At 41.0% G+C, this 21035-nt stretch overlaps 1 protein-coding gene across 1 annotated transcript; it reads left to right on the top strand.

The window, feature by feature from the left end:
- Positions 1–5207: 5207 nt before the first annotated feature.
- LOC147629221 (expansin-A2-like) lies at positions 5208–6610 on the top strand. The gene is made up of 4 exons (XM_086812970.1): positions 5208–5300; positions 5434–5610; positions 5681–5999; positions 6111–6610. Exons 2-4 carry the CDS (start codon positions 5448–5450, stop codon positions 6412–6414), a joined length of 786 nt encoding a protein of 261 aa, XP_086669096.1. The 5' UTR covers positions 5208–5300; positions 5434–5447; the 3' UTR covers positions 6415–6610.
- The last annotated feature ends 14425 nt before the right edge of the window (positions 6611–21035 follow it).

Here is a 21035-nt window from a genome sequence, read left to right as displayed (position 1 = left end):
ACCACATGGTATTGGATTACTGCAGAGACAGTATGGCTTGGACATGTTGTCCAAGTATGGTATGACAGGCTGTAAGCCTATTTCTGTGCCATTGGATCAGAATGGCAAGTTGAGTGCAGATTCAGGAGAGATCTTGGAGGATCCTACTATGTATAGGCGCATAGTAGGAAGTTTGATCTACATGACGATCACCAGACCAGATTTGAGCTATGCTGTTGGGTTGGTGAGTCAGTTTTTGCAGGTTCCACGAAAACCGCATTTGGATGCAGTGAGACGCATACTGAGGTATGTGAAGTCTACTTTGCATTATGGACTATTCTATGAGACTGGGACAGAGATATGTGTACATGGGTACACAGATGCTGATTGGGCTGGTAGTATCTCAGATAGAAGATCTACCAGTGGATTCATGTTTTCTTTGGGGAGTGCTGCTGTGACTTGGAGCAGCAAGAAGCAACCTACGGTTGCTCTATCCAGTACAGAGGCCGAGTACAGAGGAGCTGCTATGGCAGCATGTGAGGTAGCTTGGTTGAGAAAGCTACTTGCAGATTTGGGTCTATCAATGGATAGACAAGTTGTCATTTTCTGTGACAACATTAGCAGTATACAGTTGGCCAGGAACCCAGTCTTTCATGCTCGTACGAAGCACATAGAGGTCCACTACCACTTCGTCAGAGAGAAGGTCTTCACAGGAGACCTTGACCTTGTTTATGTCAGCACAGAGGATCAGGTAGCTGACATCTTCACCAAAGCATTGGGTACAGAGAAGCTCCGCAGATTCAGGGCTTCGCTTGGTGTACATGAGATGGAGTTGAGCTCGAGGGGGAGTGTTGAGATATCGAGCTCGTCTAGTGAGGCGGTGGCCACTGATGACCCGCCTGGGGGATAGGCCCCACACTTACACCACTGGCATGGTTGGTGAGATCATGGGAGATATGCGGCCAGTGGGATGACAGGCTGTGTCACAGCCATTCTAGAGACTGGCATAGTTATAGCGCGAGCTCATTTAGTCGGGTTCACACTATAGAGAACCCGTGTATGTATTGGTTGAGTACCTTTCATATTATGTGTACTCTTATTCTTGTATATGGAGTGTTGAGTGTTGAGTAGAGAAGAAGAATATTTTCAGCCTCTCATCTTGTGTGTTCTCTATTAGGGTTTTGTGAGTGTGTGTATGTGCTTGCAAGAGCTCAAGCTCTCTTCCCCCCTGCATCTTTTCAGAAGTACAACATGATAGAATCCTTTCCTTCGTAGATAGAAGTGTGCTTTAATGACCTCTTAATGTAAGAGATCACATTAATCCAAGCTTACATCTCAACAACACGTGGGACCTTCATGGGGAAGAGAAATACATCAACACGTGGGACCTTCATGGTGGGGAAGATAAATACATCAACCCTTTCTATAAAGAAAATTTTGTTAAAGATATACCCAATTGATATTCAAGGCACCTTGTAGGGTTAAACAAATTGCATCACCTTCTTTAGGCTCCCTATGGATCTTTCCATATTTGCAGATTATACCTAAATTTTAGGGCCAAGGAAGACAATTCACAACTAATTGTTTTTCTAACATCCCCTCATCTTTGATTGTAGGACATGCTTACCCATAAAGGCACCATCCATGTGGATATCTCCCCATGTATGATGACCCTTACAATGTGATGCCTCACCCCTCCCTTGTTGGCATGAAAAATATTATTTTAGAAAAAAAGAGCAATGATAGGTGAGAACAAAGTAAGAAGCAATACAACATCTTAATTTGATAATCTCTTACAACTTTCCTACTTGATATCTAGGTCATGGTTATTTTTAATTTATCTCAATAGTAAATATTCTTTGATTAGTGTTTACATGATGTATTATAAATATGTTTAAATATACCATCTAAAGTGATTGTATACTTTTATCTATTTCAATAGTAAATATATTTTAAATAGTGTGCTATTGTGTTTAAATGATGTGATTATTTTCTCTTCGAAAATACAAATTTTTAACAATATAGTTCTTTAAATTTGTAGATTTAAAAGATAATAAAATATTCTATTTTGTTAATAATTATATAATCAATAATTCCATATAAGTAGAAATTTGTTCATCTTTTGATTAAGGAAATATATGAGTCACTATCATGAGTCATTGAACCTTGATTTTTGGGCATTAAAGCCTTTTTGGCCGCCGTTATGTTATTTTTTGTCTTGAGTGTCAAGGACAACAACAAACCCCGTTTTTGTCAAGCTTTCATTGAAAACATTATTTTACTCAAATATAACACTTTTTCACCAAACTCCTTTTTTGTTGTTGGCCTCTACTACTATTAATAAAAGTTTCTTTTTTGTTGTTGGCCTACTTTCTCACCAAACTCCTTTTTGGTTTTTGGCTTCTAATACCACAAATAGAAGTTGTGTTTTTGTTATTGGCTTGTAATTCCACAAATAGAATCTACTTAGCATCCTAGGGGACCTAGTAGGTAAATTTATGGAATTCTAGCTTTGTGTATGCTCCCCTTACAAAATATCACAGAAGCTGCCTAGCATCACATAGGGGACTTAGCAGGTAAATTTATGGGATACTAGCTTTGTGTATGCTTCCCTTGAAAAATATCATGCGTGTGCAAGATTGCGGGATTTCTATACTCTTATGTGTAGGAAACCTCAATTTTAAGCTCTCACTTTTAAACACTCTTATGTGTAGGAAACCTCAATTTTAAGCTCTCACTTTTAAACACTCTTATGTGTAGGAAACCTCAATTTTAAGCTCTCACTTTTAAACACTCTTGTGTCTAGGAAACCTCAAAATAGAAAATCCTATATTATGCCCCCACATGTTAGATGCCAACTAACCCCCTTCACTAATATGATTTTGTGTATATTCTAATATTAAAGTTCAATACAAAAAAGTTCCACACAAAATCTTGTATTTTCAAACTTCGATTTATGTCATGAAAAACATATCAAGATTCTAGCATTAAATTTCATATGGTGGATCTAAAATTTTAAAATATACGTGTACCTTTCATGGGAAGGTTTATGACTTTTTGCGAGAAAGTCTCCAGTGATCTCCTAGTGAGTCACTATTGTGTCGACCTAAAAAGATCTTTAAGAAATAAATATTTGAGTCTTTTAATATTCTAATTAGCTTTTCACTTTGCTTAAACCGTATCAGATTATGTTTTTACATGTTATGAAGTAAATATGTTTTCAAGATTGTGCTGATTATTTCTTTGTCATGATCTTGTATTTGGGCTAACATAAAAAAAGAGTTTGGTGAGAAAGTGCTATGTTTGAGTGAAATAATAGTTTCAATGAAGGGGGTTTGTTGTTGTTCTTGAGCTAAAGACAAAAAATACAGAACACCCAAATTAAAAGGGCTTTAATGCCCAAGAAAGAGATTTATCATTAGGTTCAATGATTATTGATAATGAGCCATAGATATTTCTTTAATCCAAGGGAATGAACCAATTGCTACTTATATGGAATCATTAATTATATAATTATTAACAAACTATTATATTTCATACATAAAATTCGCATTCCATAAATTTACCTAAGTCCCTCATAATGCTAGGTAGCTTTTATCTATGGTACTACAAGCTAACAACAAAAAAGGAGTTTGGTGAGAAAGTGATATATTTAATTGGAATGATGTTTTCAATGAAGGCTTGACTTTGTTGTTATTATCCTTGAGGCTCAAGGCAAAATTTACCAACGCCCAATTTAAAAGGGCTTTAATGCCCAAGAAACCGATTTATCAAAAGGTTCAATGATTAATGGTAGTGAGACATAGACATTTACTTAATCCAATAGTATGAAGAAATTGTTGCATATGAAATTATTGCTTATATTATTATTAACAAAATAGCATATTTTGTAATTTTTTCTAAAATGGAGGAACAAGCATGTTTTTTTGTTGAGCCTTCATTGAAAACATTATTTCACTCTCAAATATTGCACCTTCTCACCAAACTCCTTCTTTATAAGCCCAAAGGACAAGCTCAAGAAAAAGAAATAATCAACACAATCTTGAAAATATGGTCATTTAATAACATGTAAAAACATAATATGATAGGATTTAAGCAAAGTGAAAATTGGCATATGAAATTACTTATTAGCCTTGATTAAAAATGCTTCAACTTTTGAAATCTCAAAGAATAAGTTTAATGATATGAGATGCCCAATGATTAGACTTAATATATATCACATGGTTGAGGAACGTGAAAAGGCTAAATCTTGCATAAAATACAATGTCAAGGGATCAATTAAATGATTTTTTAAAAATGTATTCTAATCATTTTAGTATTGCTAAAGCTACTAGATTGCTTTTAAGGGATGTTGCTAGCTAGGACTTCTACAACACAAATAATCATGACCACAACAATTGAGAAGGTCAAGTGAAGATCTTGATTTGATAAGCTATAATCATGATCAAATTGCTTGCACATACGCTTCTATGGTTCACTTCATTGATAGTCGGAGCTAAAGCCATCGAATCCAATGCAAGTGGATGCCCTAAATTGGTTAGGATTCTTGGAACACATCCTACAATAAACTTAATTCTTATAATAGACTTGATCACTATTACAAGCTTGGTGTGGTAGGTAGTATTGAAAGTTTCCCCTTTTCCTTTTAGATTTTGCAATATTACTATTGGCAAGGAAAAATTTAGAGGAAATAGTGTTGACTTGAAACCTTGAAGTGTGGTGCCTTATATGTGAGACATTAACTGGGTTCTTTTAATATTTGTGTTCTTTTAATATTTATGTATTGTCTTTTGAAAGAATATATAACTTTTCAATTTAAGAAATAACATGGAATAAATAGCTCTTTGTGTAGAGTGGTGGTCTTAGTATCACATCAAGGGAAAGGCTAGGTTTTGAAAGAAATGAATTATGTACCTTTCAAGCACGAGGTGTGGAAGTTGGAACCTTCAAAGTGAAATTCTGGTTATGTCTTAAGTGTGAGAAAAATCTGGTAGTTGATACTGTGTTTGACTTTAAGTGGATATTTTTCTCGTTTGGACATTGTTCTAAGTTTAAACTGAACGGCTATGGCGGTGACGGGCGTGTCGGTGGACGTGCAGCCGGCGTACCCACCAACGAACTAGTCCTGCAGAGCGTGGAGGGGCCAGTACGTCTGGAGGCGGCGCCCCATTTTTTCCAACGTTTGGACCCCGCAGCCTTCCCGCTGTTAGCGCCGTTGATGTAGGACTTCAACCTCCTCTCGTCGCCTTCTTATACCTCGATCCTCAGCTCCATTGCACCCAGATTTTCAACTTTGAAGTGCTCATTGCCCCTCTCCTCAGGTACTGAGTTGCTTCTCACTAGCTCTGATTCTGCCCTGGCGCATGCTAGAGCACCTTCAGCTCAAGCTCATCTGCTCCCCTTGCAAGTTTTCTACGTGCTTCGCCATAATAACTCGTATCAGTTTGCTTGCAGCGAGCTCGCCACCGATGGTTCACTTCTTGTACATCGTGGGTTCCTTGGTGGTAACCGCCTTTACCGGACTCTTGGCCGGCGGCGGCGCCGTACTGGGCCAGGCGGCGACGGACTACGGCGCTTGGGAGGAGGCACATGCGACGTTCTACGGAGGCAGCGATGCCTCGGGCACCATGGGTATACTACGTTGGAGCTGTTTTTTTTTTCCCCCTTGCAATATATAATAGCATTTGAAGTTTGCATGCAGCCGGCGCCTGCGGATACGGAGACCTGTACAGCCAGGGGTACGGAACGAACACAGCGGCGTTGAGCACAGCACTGTTCAACGGCGGTGGTGCGTGCGGGGCGTGCTTCGAGCTGGCGTGCCACGACGACCCGCAGTGGTGCCTCCCCGGGCAGCCGTCCATCGTGATCACGGCCACCAACTTCTGCCCGCCCAACTACGCGCTGGCCAACGACAACGGAGGCTGGTGCAACCCTCCGCTCAAGCACTTCGACATGGCGCAGCCGGCCTTCGAGCAGATCGCCAGGTACCGCGGAGGAATCGTGCCGGTGAGATACAGGAGGTAAGTGGATCTTGGAAGGCTGACATCCAATCCCATTATCCTGCATTAAGCTGCGGCTCCAACTGTATTAAGATCTACTGATAATGTACTTGATGTGTATCATTGCCGCAGAGTGCCTTGCGTGAAGAGCGGCGGCGTACGCTTCACCATCAACGGAAACCCCAACTTCAACCTGGTGCTGATCACCAATGTGGGCGGGAGCGGCGACGTGGTGGCCGTTTCTGTGAAGGGAGCCCGGACGGGCTGGATGGCCACGAGCCGCAACTGGGGCCAGAACTGGCAGTGTAACAAGGTCCTCAGCGGCCAGGCCCTCTCCTTCCGCATCACAACGGACGACGGCCGCACCGTCACATTCTACGACGTCGCTCCGTCCGACTGGCGCTTCGGCCAAACCTTCGAAGGCGTGCAGCTCTGATCAATTAGAATCTCAGCACCACGAGATAGAGATTATGCATTTCTCTGCAAGAATGTGGTTGGGAAGTTAAATTAGCCACCCGCTTGTACGATTATCCACGCTCAGTTTACATTTCACACCATAATGACATGCCAAGATCAAATGAACTCTGTAAAATTTGAAAACCAACTCTAAAGTTTGAAAGTTTGAATGCAATTTGAACGGGTTATTAAAGATCTATTTCTATGAGTATGAGTTTGCATGCAAGTAAGGCCAAACATGCCTTTGTGAGTGGGTTACTGGGCTCTACAAGTTTTAACTCCTCACGCGGCGGGTGCTTGCGCCCGTACATCGTTGGACGGGTGACGAGGTTGTGGCTGCATGCTTGGTATGGCCAGTCTTTGGCACCAAGGGGGGGTAGAAATGTCGAGCGAATGGGGATATTGGGATGTCGACTCCATAGGAGAGATGAAGTAGCTTCGAGCTGAGGAGGGCGATGAGGAATGAGATAGGGCTCTTCTCCATGTGTAGTGTCTGCCCTAGGAGACCACCTGCTAAGGTGGAGATAGGTAGATGGCTTCAGGAAGACGTCCTGCATGATAAGGTGGTGTCCAAAGTTTTTTATTTAGGCAAAGGTTTCTTTAATGTGTTGTTTGTTAAGGGTCACTCTATGACGGAGCTCTTTGCGAAAGGTCCTCTCTTCTTAGGACAGAGGTTAGTGCATGTATTCTTGTTTGATCCTCTGTTTGATGTTCATAAGAGTCCTCAGAATGCATGTCCAGTGTGGGTTGAGATCGTAGGACTCCCACCTTGGCTTAGGCCGGCGCTGTGTGATATTGCCTACTCCTTGGGTCCGATGTTGCACCTTCCTAATGAGATGAGGCTCCACCAGAGACCGAAATCGGTTGAAGTGGATCTAGGTGTTTTGAGTATTTTAAAATTGGGTCTAAAATTTGGCGCATTTTTGGGAGCCTGCCTTTAAATGCGGGAGCTTTGGGCATATAGCTAAGAATTGCATAGAGCAGCCTCAAGGCAAAGTAGAGGGGGGAAAGGAGGCAATTCTTAGCTTTGGGCATATAGCTAAGAATTGCATAGAGCAGCCTCAAGGCAAAGTAGAGGGGGGAAAGGAGGCAAGACAAAGGGGGAAAAAAACTGAATCAGCTGCCAAAAATCTGAAGGGGAATGGGTCAGGGTAAAATGAAAAACTAGTGTCAAACAGGCTAAAGTGGAAGCCAAAAAGAGTCACTCTAATCTGGGGGCAAAGGGAAAAGATAGAAAATCCCAAGGTAGTTTGAGTCCCATAATGTATTCCAATCCGTATAGTCCTTTGAGGGAGGGAGATAGTGGACCTTCTTTAGAGCAAATGTTTGAGTATCAAGTGGAAGAGGCGTGGAAGGGTATTCAAAAAGAGGATGTGGCAATAAGGGAACGAGAGAAAGTTGATATGGTCCCTGAAACGGCTTTGTCATGAATAAGTCTATAGACTTTCAGTTATGGCCATTCACGAACATAATCTTTTTGGTAATATCCTTAAAGATGGGATAGGTTCAGGGACTGGGTGATATTGTATGGGGGGTGAATTTTGGGTATAGCGGTGTTATGACTTTAGTTAAAAATGATTGTAATCCTAGTGTCATAGCTAATCATCCTAATGGCAGGATTCTTGTAGTAGAAATTTTGGTTAAGGGGGAAAGAATATGACTCACTAATATTTATGGGGCACATAATCACAAGATCAGGAGTGAGATGTAGAATTGGATTGCCAGTATGAATATTCAGGTCCCTGCATTCTCTTCGGAGATCTCAATATGGTGGAAAGGCTAGTGGATAGATGTGGGGAAAGTACTATTTTAATGGGTATGTTAAAAGGAAAATGGGAGGAACTGAGAGGGGATTTGGGACACTGGCAGATAGCTGGAACTTAGGGACTAGAGAGATAACCCTAGGCATACGTATTTTAGCTTGCAATATATCTCTTCTTCCTCCAAAATTGACATAATATTCTTCAGTCAACAAGCTTCATGGGTCCCTCATACTCTGAGGATATCCATAGATCCCATCACTGTTATTTCTGATCATATGCCCTCGAAATCCCCTTCGCGCAACAAAATCGGGGGTGCTAGCAGCGAAAGTAGCACTTCTTGAGCAGAGTAGAGCCTCTCACTCGGGGCTTTTAAAACCCTAAGATCTCTCTAGATAATTGTTATGCATAAACATGCATAAATCAGGTATAAACTCATCCACCCGACCACCGAGCCCAAGGGATACACACATGAAATATAATGAAATACATCATACCTTTACCTTGATGTCCCATACCATCAAGAGGTATAACTCCAATCCAATAGCAGGTAGCTATAGTGTGAAATGGTAGGCGAGTAGATATGATCCTCGACACAAGAGAGCATAACATAACCTAGCCTCAAGCTAGCATCAAGAGACCATAGCCTTGGCCTCACAAGCCCCAAGCCTCCCTTGAGTGTGCCCCATGCCCCTATTATATAGGAGGGCCCTCAAGTGACTCTTGACTCTCCATTTTCCATGTGTGACCCTTGGATGCTTGACCCTAACCTTAACCCTTAAGGTTAGTCCTAACCCATGCTCCACTAGAGCTTGTTCCCATGCTCCCATGCTCACAAGCCTAATGTGGGTTAGCCTCCTAGTATATGCACACATAATGTGCATATAACATACTTCCCCTCTCTCAAAACATTGCACTCTTGCAATCAGGGATTTCATTAACGTCTTCACAATTTCGTGATCACGTTAACAAAACCTATTGTTAACATATTAAAACTTGTGATCACATTGTATATTCACATGACCTGAGAAATGACCTGCCGGAACCCACTATTCCAGTAACACCTCCGGGCTTCTACCATTCCCGGCGGGCCCGCCGGGGTATGAGGTTTTCCCGGCGGGCCCGCCGGGAAAGGTAAAAGCCCGGCGGGCCCGCCGGGAAAAACAAAGAACACCGGCGGGGTATTATTCTGTATATAAACACTGCCCGACACCCGTCGTACAACTTTTGGGAAGATAGTCCTTGTTTTGGGGGCGTGATATCTCTCCTCAAAGTACTTGTAGAGCTCTCGAGTTGCTAGAAGTGTCCTCTTGGGAAGAACGTCCTTATTTTAGGGGCTGTCGTCTTTCCTTGTAGGCACTCCTAAGGCTATTGGGCCACTCGTCCTTAGTTCTTTGAACTGGGGGCAGGGTGTGGTTCGTAGCTAATACTTGCGGAGATTTAGGGACAAATTTGGAGTCATTCAGCTTTGCATTTGAGCCACGTACGTAATCTACCTCATTCTGCTTTATGAATGGTTTGATGGAGCCAAGAGTCCTGCTTAGGGGCTTGTATTGGTTCTTGATACTTGATATAGTTTAGAGTAGACAAGGGTCTATTGTCCTATACTAGAGTATTGGGCAAGCATAGATCTTTGATTTTTTTTGTGAATGTTAGAGAAGGTCTATTGTCCTATACTAGAGTATTGGGCAAGCATAGATCTTTGATTGTGTAAAGTATCCTTAATTGGGTACAAAAGGCATCCTTCATTGGGGGTGCAATGTGCATGATAGTTTCGAAGTAGTTTTGTAGTAAGACCTTGCAAGATAGTTTGAAATAGTTTTGTGTTATGTGATGATCTTTTGTATTTGTCAAGATAGTTTCGAAGTACTTTGTCTGCAGATGTATGTTTTGTTATACGTGAGTGATTTGTTGTTTTTTCATTTGTGTATTCATTGTTATATGCTTGGTTGAATAGGTTATTTGTTGAGATGGAGGACAATGTTGGATCCAGTGGTACCTCCAATAGAGTCCAAATTTCAAATAGCAGGAAAAAAAAGGCACCTGGGATAGAGTGGCAATATGCAATTAACGTTGGTGATCAATTCATAGATTGGGAGTGTAAGCTATGCCATGCAGTAAAATCAGGTGGGGCGCCTCGACTAAGAGAACACTTTTTAGGCGGACCGAAGAAAAAGTCATGTACCCACCCCTCTGCACCTATAGTGGCCAAACGCATAAGAGAAGAAATTCAAAAGAAAGATTCAAGAAAACATGACACTCCTACCGTTAATGTATCAAGGCAGCAAGAACACTGTTGTTCTAATCATCAAACTCCCGCTACATCGCCTACTTGTACCCCGAACGGCAATATGCAGCCAGAAAGTAATCTACCCAGTGCATCTTCTTGCAAGCAAAACTTTGACGTAGGAAATATACCCATGCGTCAAACTTCATTGCAAGAAAGCCTACGTCAAGGTCGACTCGATGATGCACAACTCGTCCTTGCGGAAGCGATTTACTTTTCTGGGAGTGCTATGATGATGGTGGACAGTGAGCATTGGAAGAGAGCATGGAAGAAAATTGGTGAGTTTGGACTAGGGTTTTCACCGCCTACGTACCATGCTATGCGAAATGATCTATTAGAGAAATGTTATGCGCAGGTAAAAGAACGTGTACAAAGAATAATTCTTAGCAATATAGAGCTTTCTGGATGTAGTATAGTAAGTGATGGATGGTCTAATGTGCAAAGAAAACCATTAATTAATGTAATGGTTATTTCACCTAGAGGTGAGACTTTCATCCGTGCCGTGGATTCTGCTGGTTCAATCAAAACTGGGGCTTACATTGCTCAAGTTATTAGCTCTGTGATAGAGGAAGTGGGTGCCAAAAATGTAGTCCAAGTCGTCATGGACAATGCAAAAAATTGTAAAAATGCATCCAGAATCCTACAGCGACAATATCCACATATTTTTCCGGTAGGCTGTAATACTCATAGTTTGAATCTTGTATTAAAAGATTGGTATAAATCTGATGATACCAAATGGTTTGCCTCAATCGTCGACACTGCTCGCCAGCTTGTGAAATTCATGCTCAAGAGACAGAGAGTTTTGGATATGTTTCGACCTCGCATGTCAGTTATGTTAAAGCTTCCAGCGGAGACTAGGTTTTGCACTCACTTTTACACTTTTGAGTCTCTTCTTAGAAATAAAGATGCAGTTTGTGAAACATTTACATGCATGGCATTTCATGACTGGGAGAACACTCAACTTGAAAAAGTGAAAGAGAAAATCAAAGTCTTGAAGGCAGCGCTTACGAGAAGAAGTTGGTGGAACAGTGTGATGGATGCATACCATGTAATGATGCCTGTTATGTATGCTGTACGAAGCCTTGATCAAAGAGCGCCTAATCTCGGAAAAGCATGGATGCAATGGTGGACTGTCCAGCGGAGTTTGGAGTGTCCTGAGAAATTAGAGCATTCAGTGGTGGAGAAGCAATGGCGTGTACCATTCTCTAGTAGACAAAGAAAAGTTTTGTTGAAGTACTTTCATGCTAGATGGATTGGAGCGCATTCACCACTGCACAGTGCTGCTTACATGTTAGATCCTGAATATTGGAATATGGATTTGATGTCCAACGTTGAGGTGGTGCAAGATTTTTATAAAGTGGTAAACACTTTCTATAATAATGATGATGATCGTGTACAGTGCATAAAGGAGATGACCTCATTTCGGTTGAAAGAGGGTTTATTTTCCAACTCCCTTGTTCAACAAATGGCTAAAGAGCAACCTGCATGGAAGTGGTGGATGATGAATGGTGGTGAGCATTATGCTTTATTGCGCAACCTTGCGATGAAGGTTCTAAGTCAGTGCTCTTCAAACTCAGGCTCAGAAAGAAACTGGAGCATGTATAAATATATTCATAGTACTATTCGCAATCGACTTCTTGCAGATCGAGCAGATAAACTTGTTTACATGTACTGCAATGAAAAGATCTTGCGAGACATCGAAAGCGAAGAGTATGAAGAAGATATGCCCAGATGGATGTACAATTGTGAAGATGTAGTAGACGAGAACTTTGATGTTGGACGTACGTTGTGCACCACCCTTGAGATAGAAGACAATTTAGACATTGACTTAGATGAGCTTAATTTAGCAGACGAGAGAGTAAACGGTGAAAGAATTTTGGAGCAAGATACTGACATAGAGGAAGAAGTCACTTCATTAATTTAATAAAAAGTACTTGTACAAATGATCATATTTGGAGAAATTATCAATACAAAAGTAGAATTTGTTTTTCTTAGCTCTCATCTTGAAATAAATTGCGAATTGCACTAGGAGTTGCATCTAAAGGTCCTGGTGGTTTATATTCGCTAGCCATGCCGAACACTGTATAAATACCTTGATTTATTGGGACATTGCACAATGCACATGTGGAAGTATTTTGCATTTGTCTCACTAAACATATTAAGTGGTAGTAGTGTCCACATGGTAGTATATACTGGCCGCTCCACCCATCGAATACTTTGTAACATACAGGACATTGGGGGGTGGAGGAACTTGTAGCCTCAGCAGAAACTCCCACAAGATCAGGATGTATCAAAAAATGAGAGATGTGGTTTCCTTGGCGCACAGGAGCAATACGTGAAGAGATGCTCTGCACGTCTTGGCTGATCTTTGTTAGCTGCTCTTGAATTCCTCTATTGGCCGGGGGAGGAGTTGACGCTTGAGTTAATCGGTCAGCTTCTTTCTCCTTCTCTGCTAGCTGTGCCCCTAAGCTTTCTTTGACCTGGTTTAACTCCAGTCCGGCGCCCTCCACCATAAGAGCAAGTTCTTCTCTTGTGAATGTAACTGTCTCTTCACGTATGTCGTGGGTGTTGACAGTGGCCTCTCTGGAGGCGAAGTCCACTGGAGTTTCCAGTACAAAGTGAGCATATAGCATTTTAGCAAAATACAGTGGAGCGTCGGCGTTATGGAGAGGACGACCGTACACCTCCAAGAAAATACGCTCGGCATTAGTTTTGATATCATTGTTAGTGCAACGAGAAATCTTCCATCTGCCCTTCTTTATCTCGCCATCTGGACATGGCCATATTGCCTTTATCATCTCTGTGGTTACCCGTTTGTTTATGTCTTTCCATTGGGCATATGTTGGATTTGTCCATTTCGATAATCTGCACGCTGTTCTTGTAGCTTCGCGCGCTGTCAGGCCATGTGCAAGGGCCTTCATTCTCTCGTATGCCTTCTTGGCTAACTCCTGATGCTCGTTCGCTTGCGCTTGCTCCATATCTGCATGAACGTAAACGACATTAGGATTTTAATGAACTGTAAAGATCAACGTAAGATAAATTGACCATTGCTCTCAAAATCTTGAAGTCAAACACAACGAGAGGAGATATGTATTGCAAAGACTCGATGAGAAATATCCACTTGACTCCAAAAACACTTCAAACAATGCTCGCACATCAAATTTTGAAGAGAAAACATAAACTTAAACACCAGAAGAGAAGAGAGATATTGCAAAGACCCAATGAAGAGAGAAACAGAATTTTGAAACATTGGACACATCAAATTTTGAAGAGAAACAAAATTTTGAAACATTGGACACATCAAATTCTCAAATTCCTGAAACTTCATCTCTTGATACTGTATCATTACAAAGTCGGGGTGAATGCCACCGATAGCTCTACAAGAGGACGTTGTGCCCTCGTAGGGTCAGTATTTAGTGACCTAAAAAATTCAACTACTTGCAAAATTGATTTTCGCTCATCGCGATTAGGCAGAAACATCCAATTTTTGACTCTATGAATAATAGTATCCATGGTAACTTTGTCATGGGAACTATTATCCATCCACAACTCTTGCACTTTCTTCCAAAAGTCATATAAAGTTTGTAATAAATATCCCAAGGCAAAAACATCAGATGCAGGAGTGTATGCATCTGCCAAAAATGGATCATAAAGCTCTGGGGCTATCCACGGCCGTTTATTTCGCTCTCTGTCTGCGTGGGAGACTGCCTGTGCCACCTTCTCGGGGTTCTTGTCTGCTTCATAAACAAAATTGAGAGACACCCGTTTTTTGGGCGCTCTCAGCAGCAATCCCCAATCGATAATACCTATGCGTGGCTTTAGCTCTTTTGTATAATCCAACACTACATTAAAAGGATGTAGGTCGGTATGTACAATACCTGCCATATGCGCTGCCGCTACACCTTCCACTAGGGCATGCATAATATGTGGCATGTTTATTACTACCTCTTTTATTTTTGAAAGTTCTAGATGACCTAAAGGGATATTATCAGGCGGCGGTTGTCTCCATCCTCGATCCAAACGAAAAATGGCTCTGGTGAACTCACTGAATCTGAAGGGAACCTTCAGTAGAGTATCACCAAGAGCGCCGCCATTAAAGTACGGGAAAATTGTGATCCAAGGAGCCTCTTTTGTAAAGGCAATGCATCGGACAATCGATGGATGTAGCACTTGCATACCCTGCTCTGCCTGGAAGCTCTCGAACTTCGCGCTGCCTTCTCCTTTGTAGTGCTTTCCGCAAAAAGTGATGTGCTCCGGTAAAAATGATATGCCTTTAATTGCATACTCTTTTACTGTTCCAAACACACCGGAGCCTATTGTTCGTCCTTCGTGAAGAGCTTCGTGCGGGATGCCAATAAGATGTGTGCACATAGAATTGTAGATGGTACGATTAATGACACCTATACCACTTGCATCTGCCTGACTGGACGTTGCAGCGACGTCTTGGGCAATTCGCACTCTTTTGGGGAGGGACTCTGCATCCAACGCCTTCATGCGCTTGCTCTTGGCCCTTTGCTCGCTCCATACAACGTCCCATAACTGTAGACGTTGCATGTTGGCTTCAGGCGGGGCAGCATCTCGAAGATCACTGCACGCTACTCGCATGCTCCCCAAAATGGTTCGTGTTATGTGCTGATGGTTGAAATCTGCTATCTTCTGTCTATCCAGCAGCTCAGCGTTGCCTCCGCTTCGAAGCCGCCGCTGTGCATTTTCCCATATTTGGTCTATGAGATCTCGCATGAGTATCTCAGACTCGTTGATCTTCTTGACGACATCATCAGTACATTGTGATACTGTGATGACCGCTTCAACGCGAATTGCTCGCAGAACAATTTTGCGCTCTTCGGGAGTAAGCATGTTGATCGTCTTCGTAAATCTAGCAAATAACACTAAACATAAAAAAATAAAATATCAAACATTACTGAAATAAACATCAAGCAAACGTGAGAGAACAGCAACAAGTATATCAATATCGTCAATGTTCATACAAAAACGGAATATCAAATAATTTTAATGAACTCAATATCATCCAATACATCATCAAACGTGAGAAAACAGCAATAAGTGTATCATTACTTATCAATGATCAAACAAAAACAGAATATATCAAACATTACTGAACTCAACATCATGCAATACATTATCGAACGTGAGACAACCGCAACAAGCGCATTATTACTTACGAAGTGTATACATTATCGAATGAGAGAGAGAGAGAGAGGGGGAGGAAGAGAGAGAGGTGTGACAGATAGAGAGAGGAAACATTAAATGATATTTTTTATAATTTTGTGAGTTCCTAAAGAGAGAAAAATAATGTTTTGTAATCCTAAAGCACTCCTCATCTACATACCTATCGTGATAGAGAGAGATGTGAAGTGTATCATGAGAGAGAGAGAGAAAGAGTTGTGAAGTGTATCATTGCGAGAGAGAGAGAGAGAATTGTGAAGTGTATCATGAGAGAGAGAGAGAGAGGAGAGGAAGAGAGAGTTGTGACAGATAGAGAGAAGAAACATTAAATCACATTTTTAATGTTTTTGGGAGTTCCTAAAGAGAAAAATAATGTATTGTTTTAATTTTTAAGTAAATAGAGGGAGAAAAAAGAAATTATTAAGAAGTATGTATATTTTAAGAGAAAGAGAAAAAATCATTATCTACACATCTATCGTGTTATGAAGTGAATCATGAGAGAGATAGAGAAAGAGTTGTGAAGTGTATCATGAGAGAGAGGGGGGTAAGAAGAGAGAGATTCATATTTTTCGAGTTACGAATCACGATATTATAAAATAAAACGGTTAGACAATATGATGTAAACTTTGATCCATGAAATACTAATGCCGCGTTAGCAACCAAGTATCACATGGATCAAACACAATAAAAACAATACAAGTCAAATCAAACAAATTTACGACATTTATTCGACCGCGTTAACGATCATATGCCGAAATACACAAGCAAATTTACGACACTTTTTCGACCGCGTTAACGATCAAATGCCGCAATATGCAAAAAACATTTTATGCACTAGCGGACGACACTAACTTGCCATGTTAACGACAAAATGCCGCCCGATTCTATGGGAATACCAATAGGATACGAACATACACTGGCCGCGTTACCGACCATATGTCCGCATTTGACAAAGGGAAGGGAAGGGAAGGTGACATCGCCATAACGATACTATGCTTGCCGCGTTACCGACTAGTACCGCTACGGCGTGCCATACTTACCATAGGACACAGACTAGCCGCGTTACCGACTAAGTGCCCCAGGGTAAGCACCATTCCAAAGAATGGCCTTACACACACACACCAGTCGTGTGGCGGGCCACCCAAATCCTGCCGCGCATTGCGACAATGGGCGGCTGCCCGCACGAACTCACCCACACACACATCCCTCGTGTGGCGGACCACCCACATCTTGCCGCGCATTGCGACAGTGGGCGGCTGCCCGCACGAACACACCCACATACACAAACACACACACACACAAGTTTTTATTACCTGTGTATGCTGTCAGCAATGAAATCCCAAAGGGCCCCCCGGGCCCATATATATAGAAAAATGTACCCCGCCGGGATATGTGACGACCCCGCCGGGACCCGCCGGGTAAAGCATAAGCCCGGCGGGCCCGCCGGGGTATATGAAAAGCCCGGCGGGATTTTTCCCGGTTACCAGGTCGCTTGCCACCGGCTTTTTTGTGAACATGTTAACATGTGAACATGTTAATAACATGTTCACACATGTTATTAACAAGAAAAATTTTGTGATCACGTGAATATAAAATCCCTGCTTGCAATGAAAAGAAGGAGAACTGCACTGAACAATCTCAACCGACTCCTAAGTCGAATCCTCTATTTCCCAATCCTTCCACCTAATTTTAACCTCAGGGATTAGTCAACAACTACTACAAAGTTTCCTTTCCCTAAATTCAAGTACCTTATAAGGTTCATGTGGAACATAGGATAATTCCTCCACTTCAACGAGTTCTTGAGGAGTAACTATGTTATCCTTACCTCCTAGTTTCCCTTTCAATCTATTGATATGAAAGACTAGATGAACTCTAACAATTGGAGGTAGTTTTAGTTCATACGCAACCGTGCCAATCCGATGTATAAATCATAATGGACCACAATATCTAGGAGATAAATTCGAGCATTTTCCTATTGAAAAAGTCTGAGAATCTTTAGGAACATTAAAATAAACCAACGCTCCTGGTTCAAAAGACCAAGTTGAGCATCCTCTATCAGCATAGAACCGTGCCCTATCTTGAGCACTCCTGATAGAATCCCGAGCTTTGGTTAGCATTTCGTGCATATCACGCAAGAAATCCCTCGATGTCCTTAAGACCGACATCAATAGGCACCCTGGTTTGATACCCATACATAAGCATGAACGGACTAAAACCAATAGCCGTATGTTTAAAACTATTATAGGCAAATTCCATCCATTAGGGAAAAACGGAGCTCATTTTGGGGCCCTGTAAGAAATTCACTATTTTTCGATTTATTTCTCTCCTAAAAGATCTCAAAAATAATAAAATATGGAAACGTGGCTCAGAACTGTCAGTAAGGACCACTGAACTGTCAGTTCAGAAAAGAATAAGATAATCTTTTGTCTAACTAACACGATTTTGCATTAAATATCTCCTTAATTTTTTTTGTTTCTCGAAGATTTTGCATCTCTTTTGACGACGTGTGCAGGCCTCTCATAAAGAATCCATCACTGAACTTAATGATTGTATGGATACCGCCACACTTCCACAATTCATGTTACAAAAAGACTATGAGATTGACAAGCCAACTTTGCAACCTCAGAAGCACAAAAATGGTCGATACTAGTGAAGTACAATCTCAGAAGAAGCGATTATATCATCTTCACATCGACTTAGAAGAACAATATGCTCCAGCACAAAAAAGACGAAAGGATACGGTGCTAAATGCTCAACAACGGGAAAATATGAGAAGAGAAGGGCTCCAACATATTGACTTATGGTGTGATGGAAGTATATATCCAAAATGTCTAGTACAAAACTCTACACCTCCATTTGTCAATCCAACCACACTATTGAGGTTTGCGGGCGATGGACAAAATGGACTTCTTGGTTATATTTCAGCACAGTCTGCATTTGCAGAAACATATAAAACAATGTACCTACAAGAAAAGGGAGCCAGGATTCAAGAGATAGCTATTCGTGCAAAATTGGAGCAGCAGTTGCAGAATGAAATTGAGGAGCATTCAAAGAGTAAAAAAGAGTTAACAAGATCAAGAAGGAAGAGAACCATGCTTGGAGACAGACAACGAAGTAGGAAGATTAAAAACATTGCAAATTTGAAGGCTGGGACTGGTGGATGCAAGCGAAGAATTCAGGAAGCAAGGTTAGTTTGCAATTTTTTATTTTTTAAACTCAAAAATACTCTCAAATGACTATGTATTTTGTCCATTAATGCAAAACAGGATTGGAAGTGTTGAATAATATAGGCATATTGTGTTGTTACTATATTGTTACTATAGGAAATTATTGGAGCCTACAAAAGAAAATATGGATCCCAACCTTCTTCCAGTTAAACAAATGAAAGGATTGCTTTCTTGTGGTGTAGCAAAAGGTTTGATTGAAGAAAAAAAATACAAAACAATCAAACGCAATGTTGTAGAGGACTTTATATCCAATAATCAAGTTGATGGTACTACAATCCAAGAGGCTCTTGATGTTAGTGGAGTTAGCAGGAAGGGATATAGTTCGATTTTCCATGCGATATCCTCAACTTTGAGAGATCAAAGGATTAAACGAGTTTTACTGCCAAATCCAGCAACAGTGTGGAAGATAAGAGGTCATTTGAATGAAAGTATAGATGAGTTTATTGGACCATATATCCATATTGAAGATATATTTCATGGTGCTAAAGGAACCACTGTGTATGACCCTTGGAACAATATATTTGTAGATCTACAACAACTTCAAAGAAGAATGGTCAAGTTTTATGGAATAACATTTGAAGAGTGCAAAGGCATTTTGAAATTTGTTATCAAACTGGATGAGTGTGAGGTTGTAACGGAAAAGAAAATGGAAAGGATTACTGTCACATTGATGAATGGAGCACTTGATACATCATTGAATGAAGCGAGTTCGAAGTATTTTAGTGTGCAGTCGGAGAAACACATATGGTGGTTGAGCTCATTCCAGGTATGATCATTTTTTATTTCGTACTTGATTTTAGTCAATGTTTTCAAATCTTTTATAGTAAGACTTTTGTTTTGTATAATCACAGGTAAAGACAGAAGACCATGAAACACTAGATTGGGTGTTTCACCACACGGAAATACCAAGAATAATTAAAAGACAGGTGCAAGGAGAGAATCTCCATGTTGCAGGAAAAGGTGATTTTCAAGTAGAGTGGCACATGGCGGGGGATCTTAAAACACTTAAGTGCATGTATAACGTTAGTAAAGGAGGTAACTCAAAGTCTCCTTGTCTTTACTGCAAAGAATCAGCGCAAGTAATGGATTCTAAATGGTGGAAGAGAGCACCTAATAGAGATAAAGTTGACCCTGACTTCAAGGCCATTCTTGACATTCCACTATGTAATGTTCACATATGCACATTGCATGCTCTATGTCGAATTATTGAGAAATTGGTATTTTTGTATATTGGATTTGCTTGGAAACTCCGTCCCGAAAGAAATAGAAAGGATGCTCTTCATGCATTGGAAAAAGTGTTATCCGATATAGGTCTGCATGGAGGTGATGTTCATATCACAAAGGATTTTAAAAAGTCTAGCAATGGCAAGGAGGTACCAATCAAGCCCTCTATTGGTGGTGTTAAGGCAAGAAGATTCTTGTCTCGACCCAAACACAATAGTAAGCAAGTAAGGCAAGGTAGAACAGTTTCAAGGATTAGTTATGGATTGTGGAAGCAAGTCCATAATGCCGTGAAAGATCATGAGGCAGATGGGGAAGCACGAAATGTGAAGGCAGAGGTGTGGAGGTATCTTGATCAACTCTTCATGTTCTGTGACAATGTAACATGGACAAAGAGTGATTACAAGAACTTTGAAGAGGCAATAAAACATTTTGGGAAGTCAATGAAAGACGCATGGACAGCCTGCAATATAACTCACTACATGGTAAAGTGATGTCTTCTTCTTTTACTTAAGTGTGATCCTCTTTTCTTTTATAACTTACTATGCATTCTTATGTCTTTGTGAAAACAGCATATCATCTACAACCACCTTCCCTATTTTGTCAAAAAGTACGGATGCCCAGCAATTTGGTCTACCCAAGGCATGGAGAAGTCTCACTACATGGCACGTAATGCATTTTTCAGACACACACAACACTATGGAGGGAGTCAAAAGGCAAATAGTCTGAAGGAAGTCTTCCAATGGTTTTACCGAGGCATTGTACAAAGGCTGCATGCTAAAAGAAAAGTTGCTAGCTCCAAAGTCAAGCTTGCTTTTATTCTAGCCCAAAAGCAAAGACGAAGACAAACTTTGGACAATTCAATGGCAGCAGAGAGACATAGACAGTGGAGGGATTCGAAGATATTTAGAAACCATAA

The sequence above is a fragment of the Cibotium barometz genome, chromosome 18 (assembly GCF_041138505.1).
Source record: "Cibotium barometz isolate CiBa-2024 chromosome 18, ASM4113850v1, whole genome shotgun sequence".
NCBI classification, from domain to species: domain Eukaryota; kingdom Viridiplantae; phylum Streptophyta; class Polypodiopsida; order Cyatheales; family Cibotiaceae; genus Cibotium; species Cibotium barometz.
The sequence above is the reverse complement of the archived record's forward strand: the minus strand, read 5'-3'. Positions and strand labels throughout refer to the sequence as shown.

Coding starts and splice junctions, on each gene's coding strand:
- LOC147629221 (XM_086812970.1), top strand. CDS start 5,448: ATGGTTCACTTCTTGTACATCGTGGGTTCCTTGGTGGTAACCGCCTTT. Junction 5,611..5,680: donor CGATGCCTCGGGCACCATGG/GTATACTACGTT, acceptor GTTTGCATGCAG/CCGGCGCCTGCGGATACGGA. Junction 6,000..6,110: donor GTGCCGGTGAGATACAGGAG/GTAAGTGGATCT, acceptor TCATTGCCGCAG/AGTGCCTTGCGTGAAGAGCG.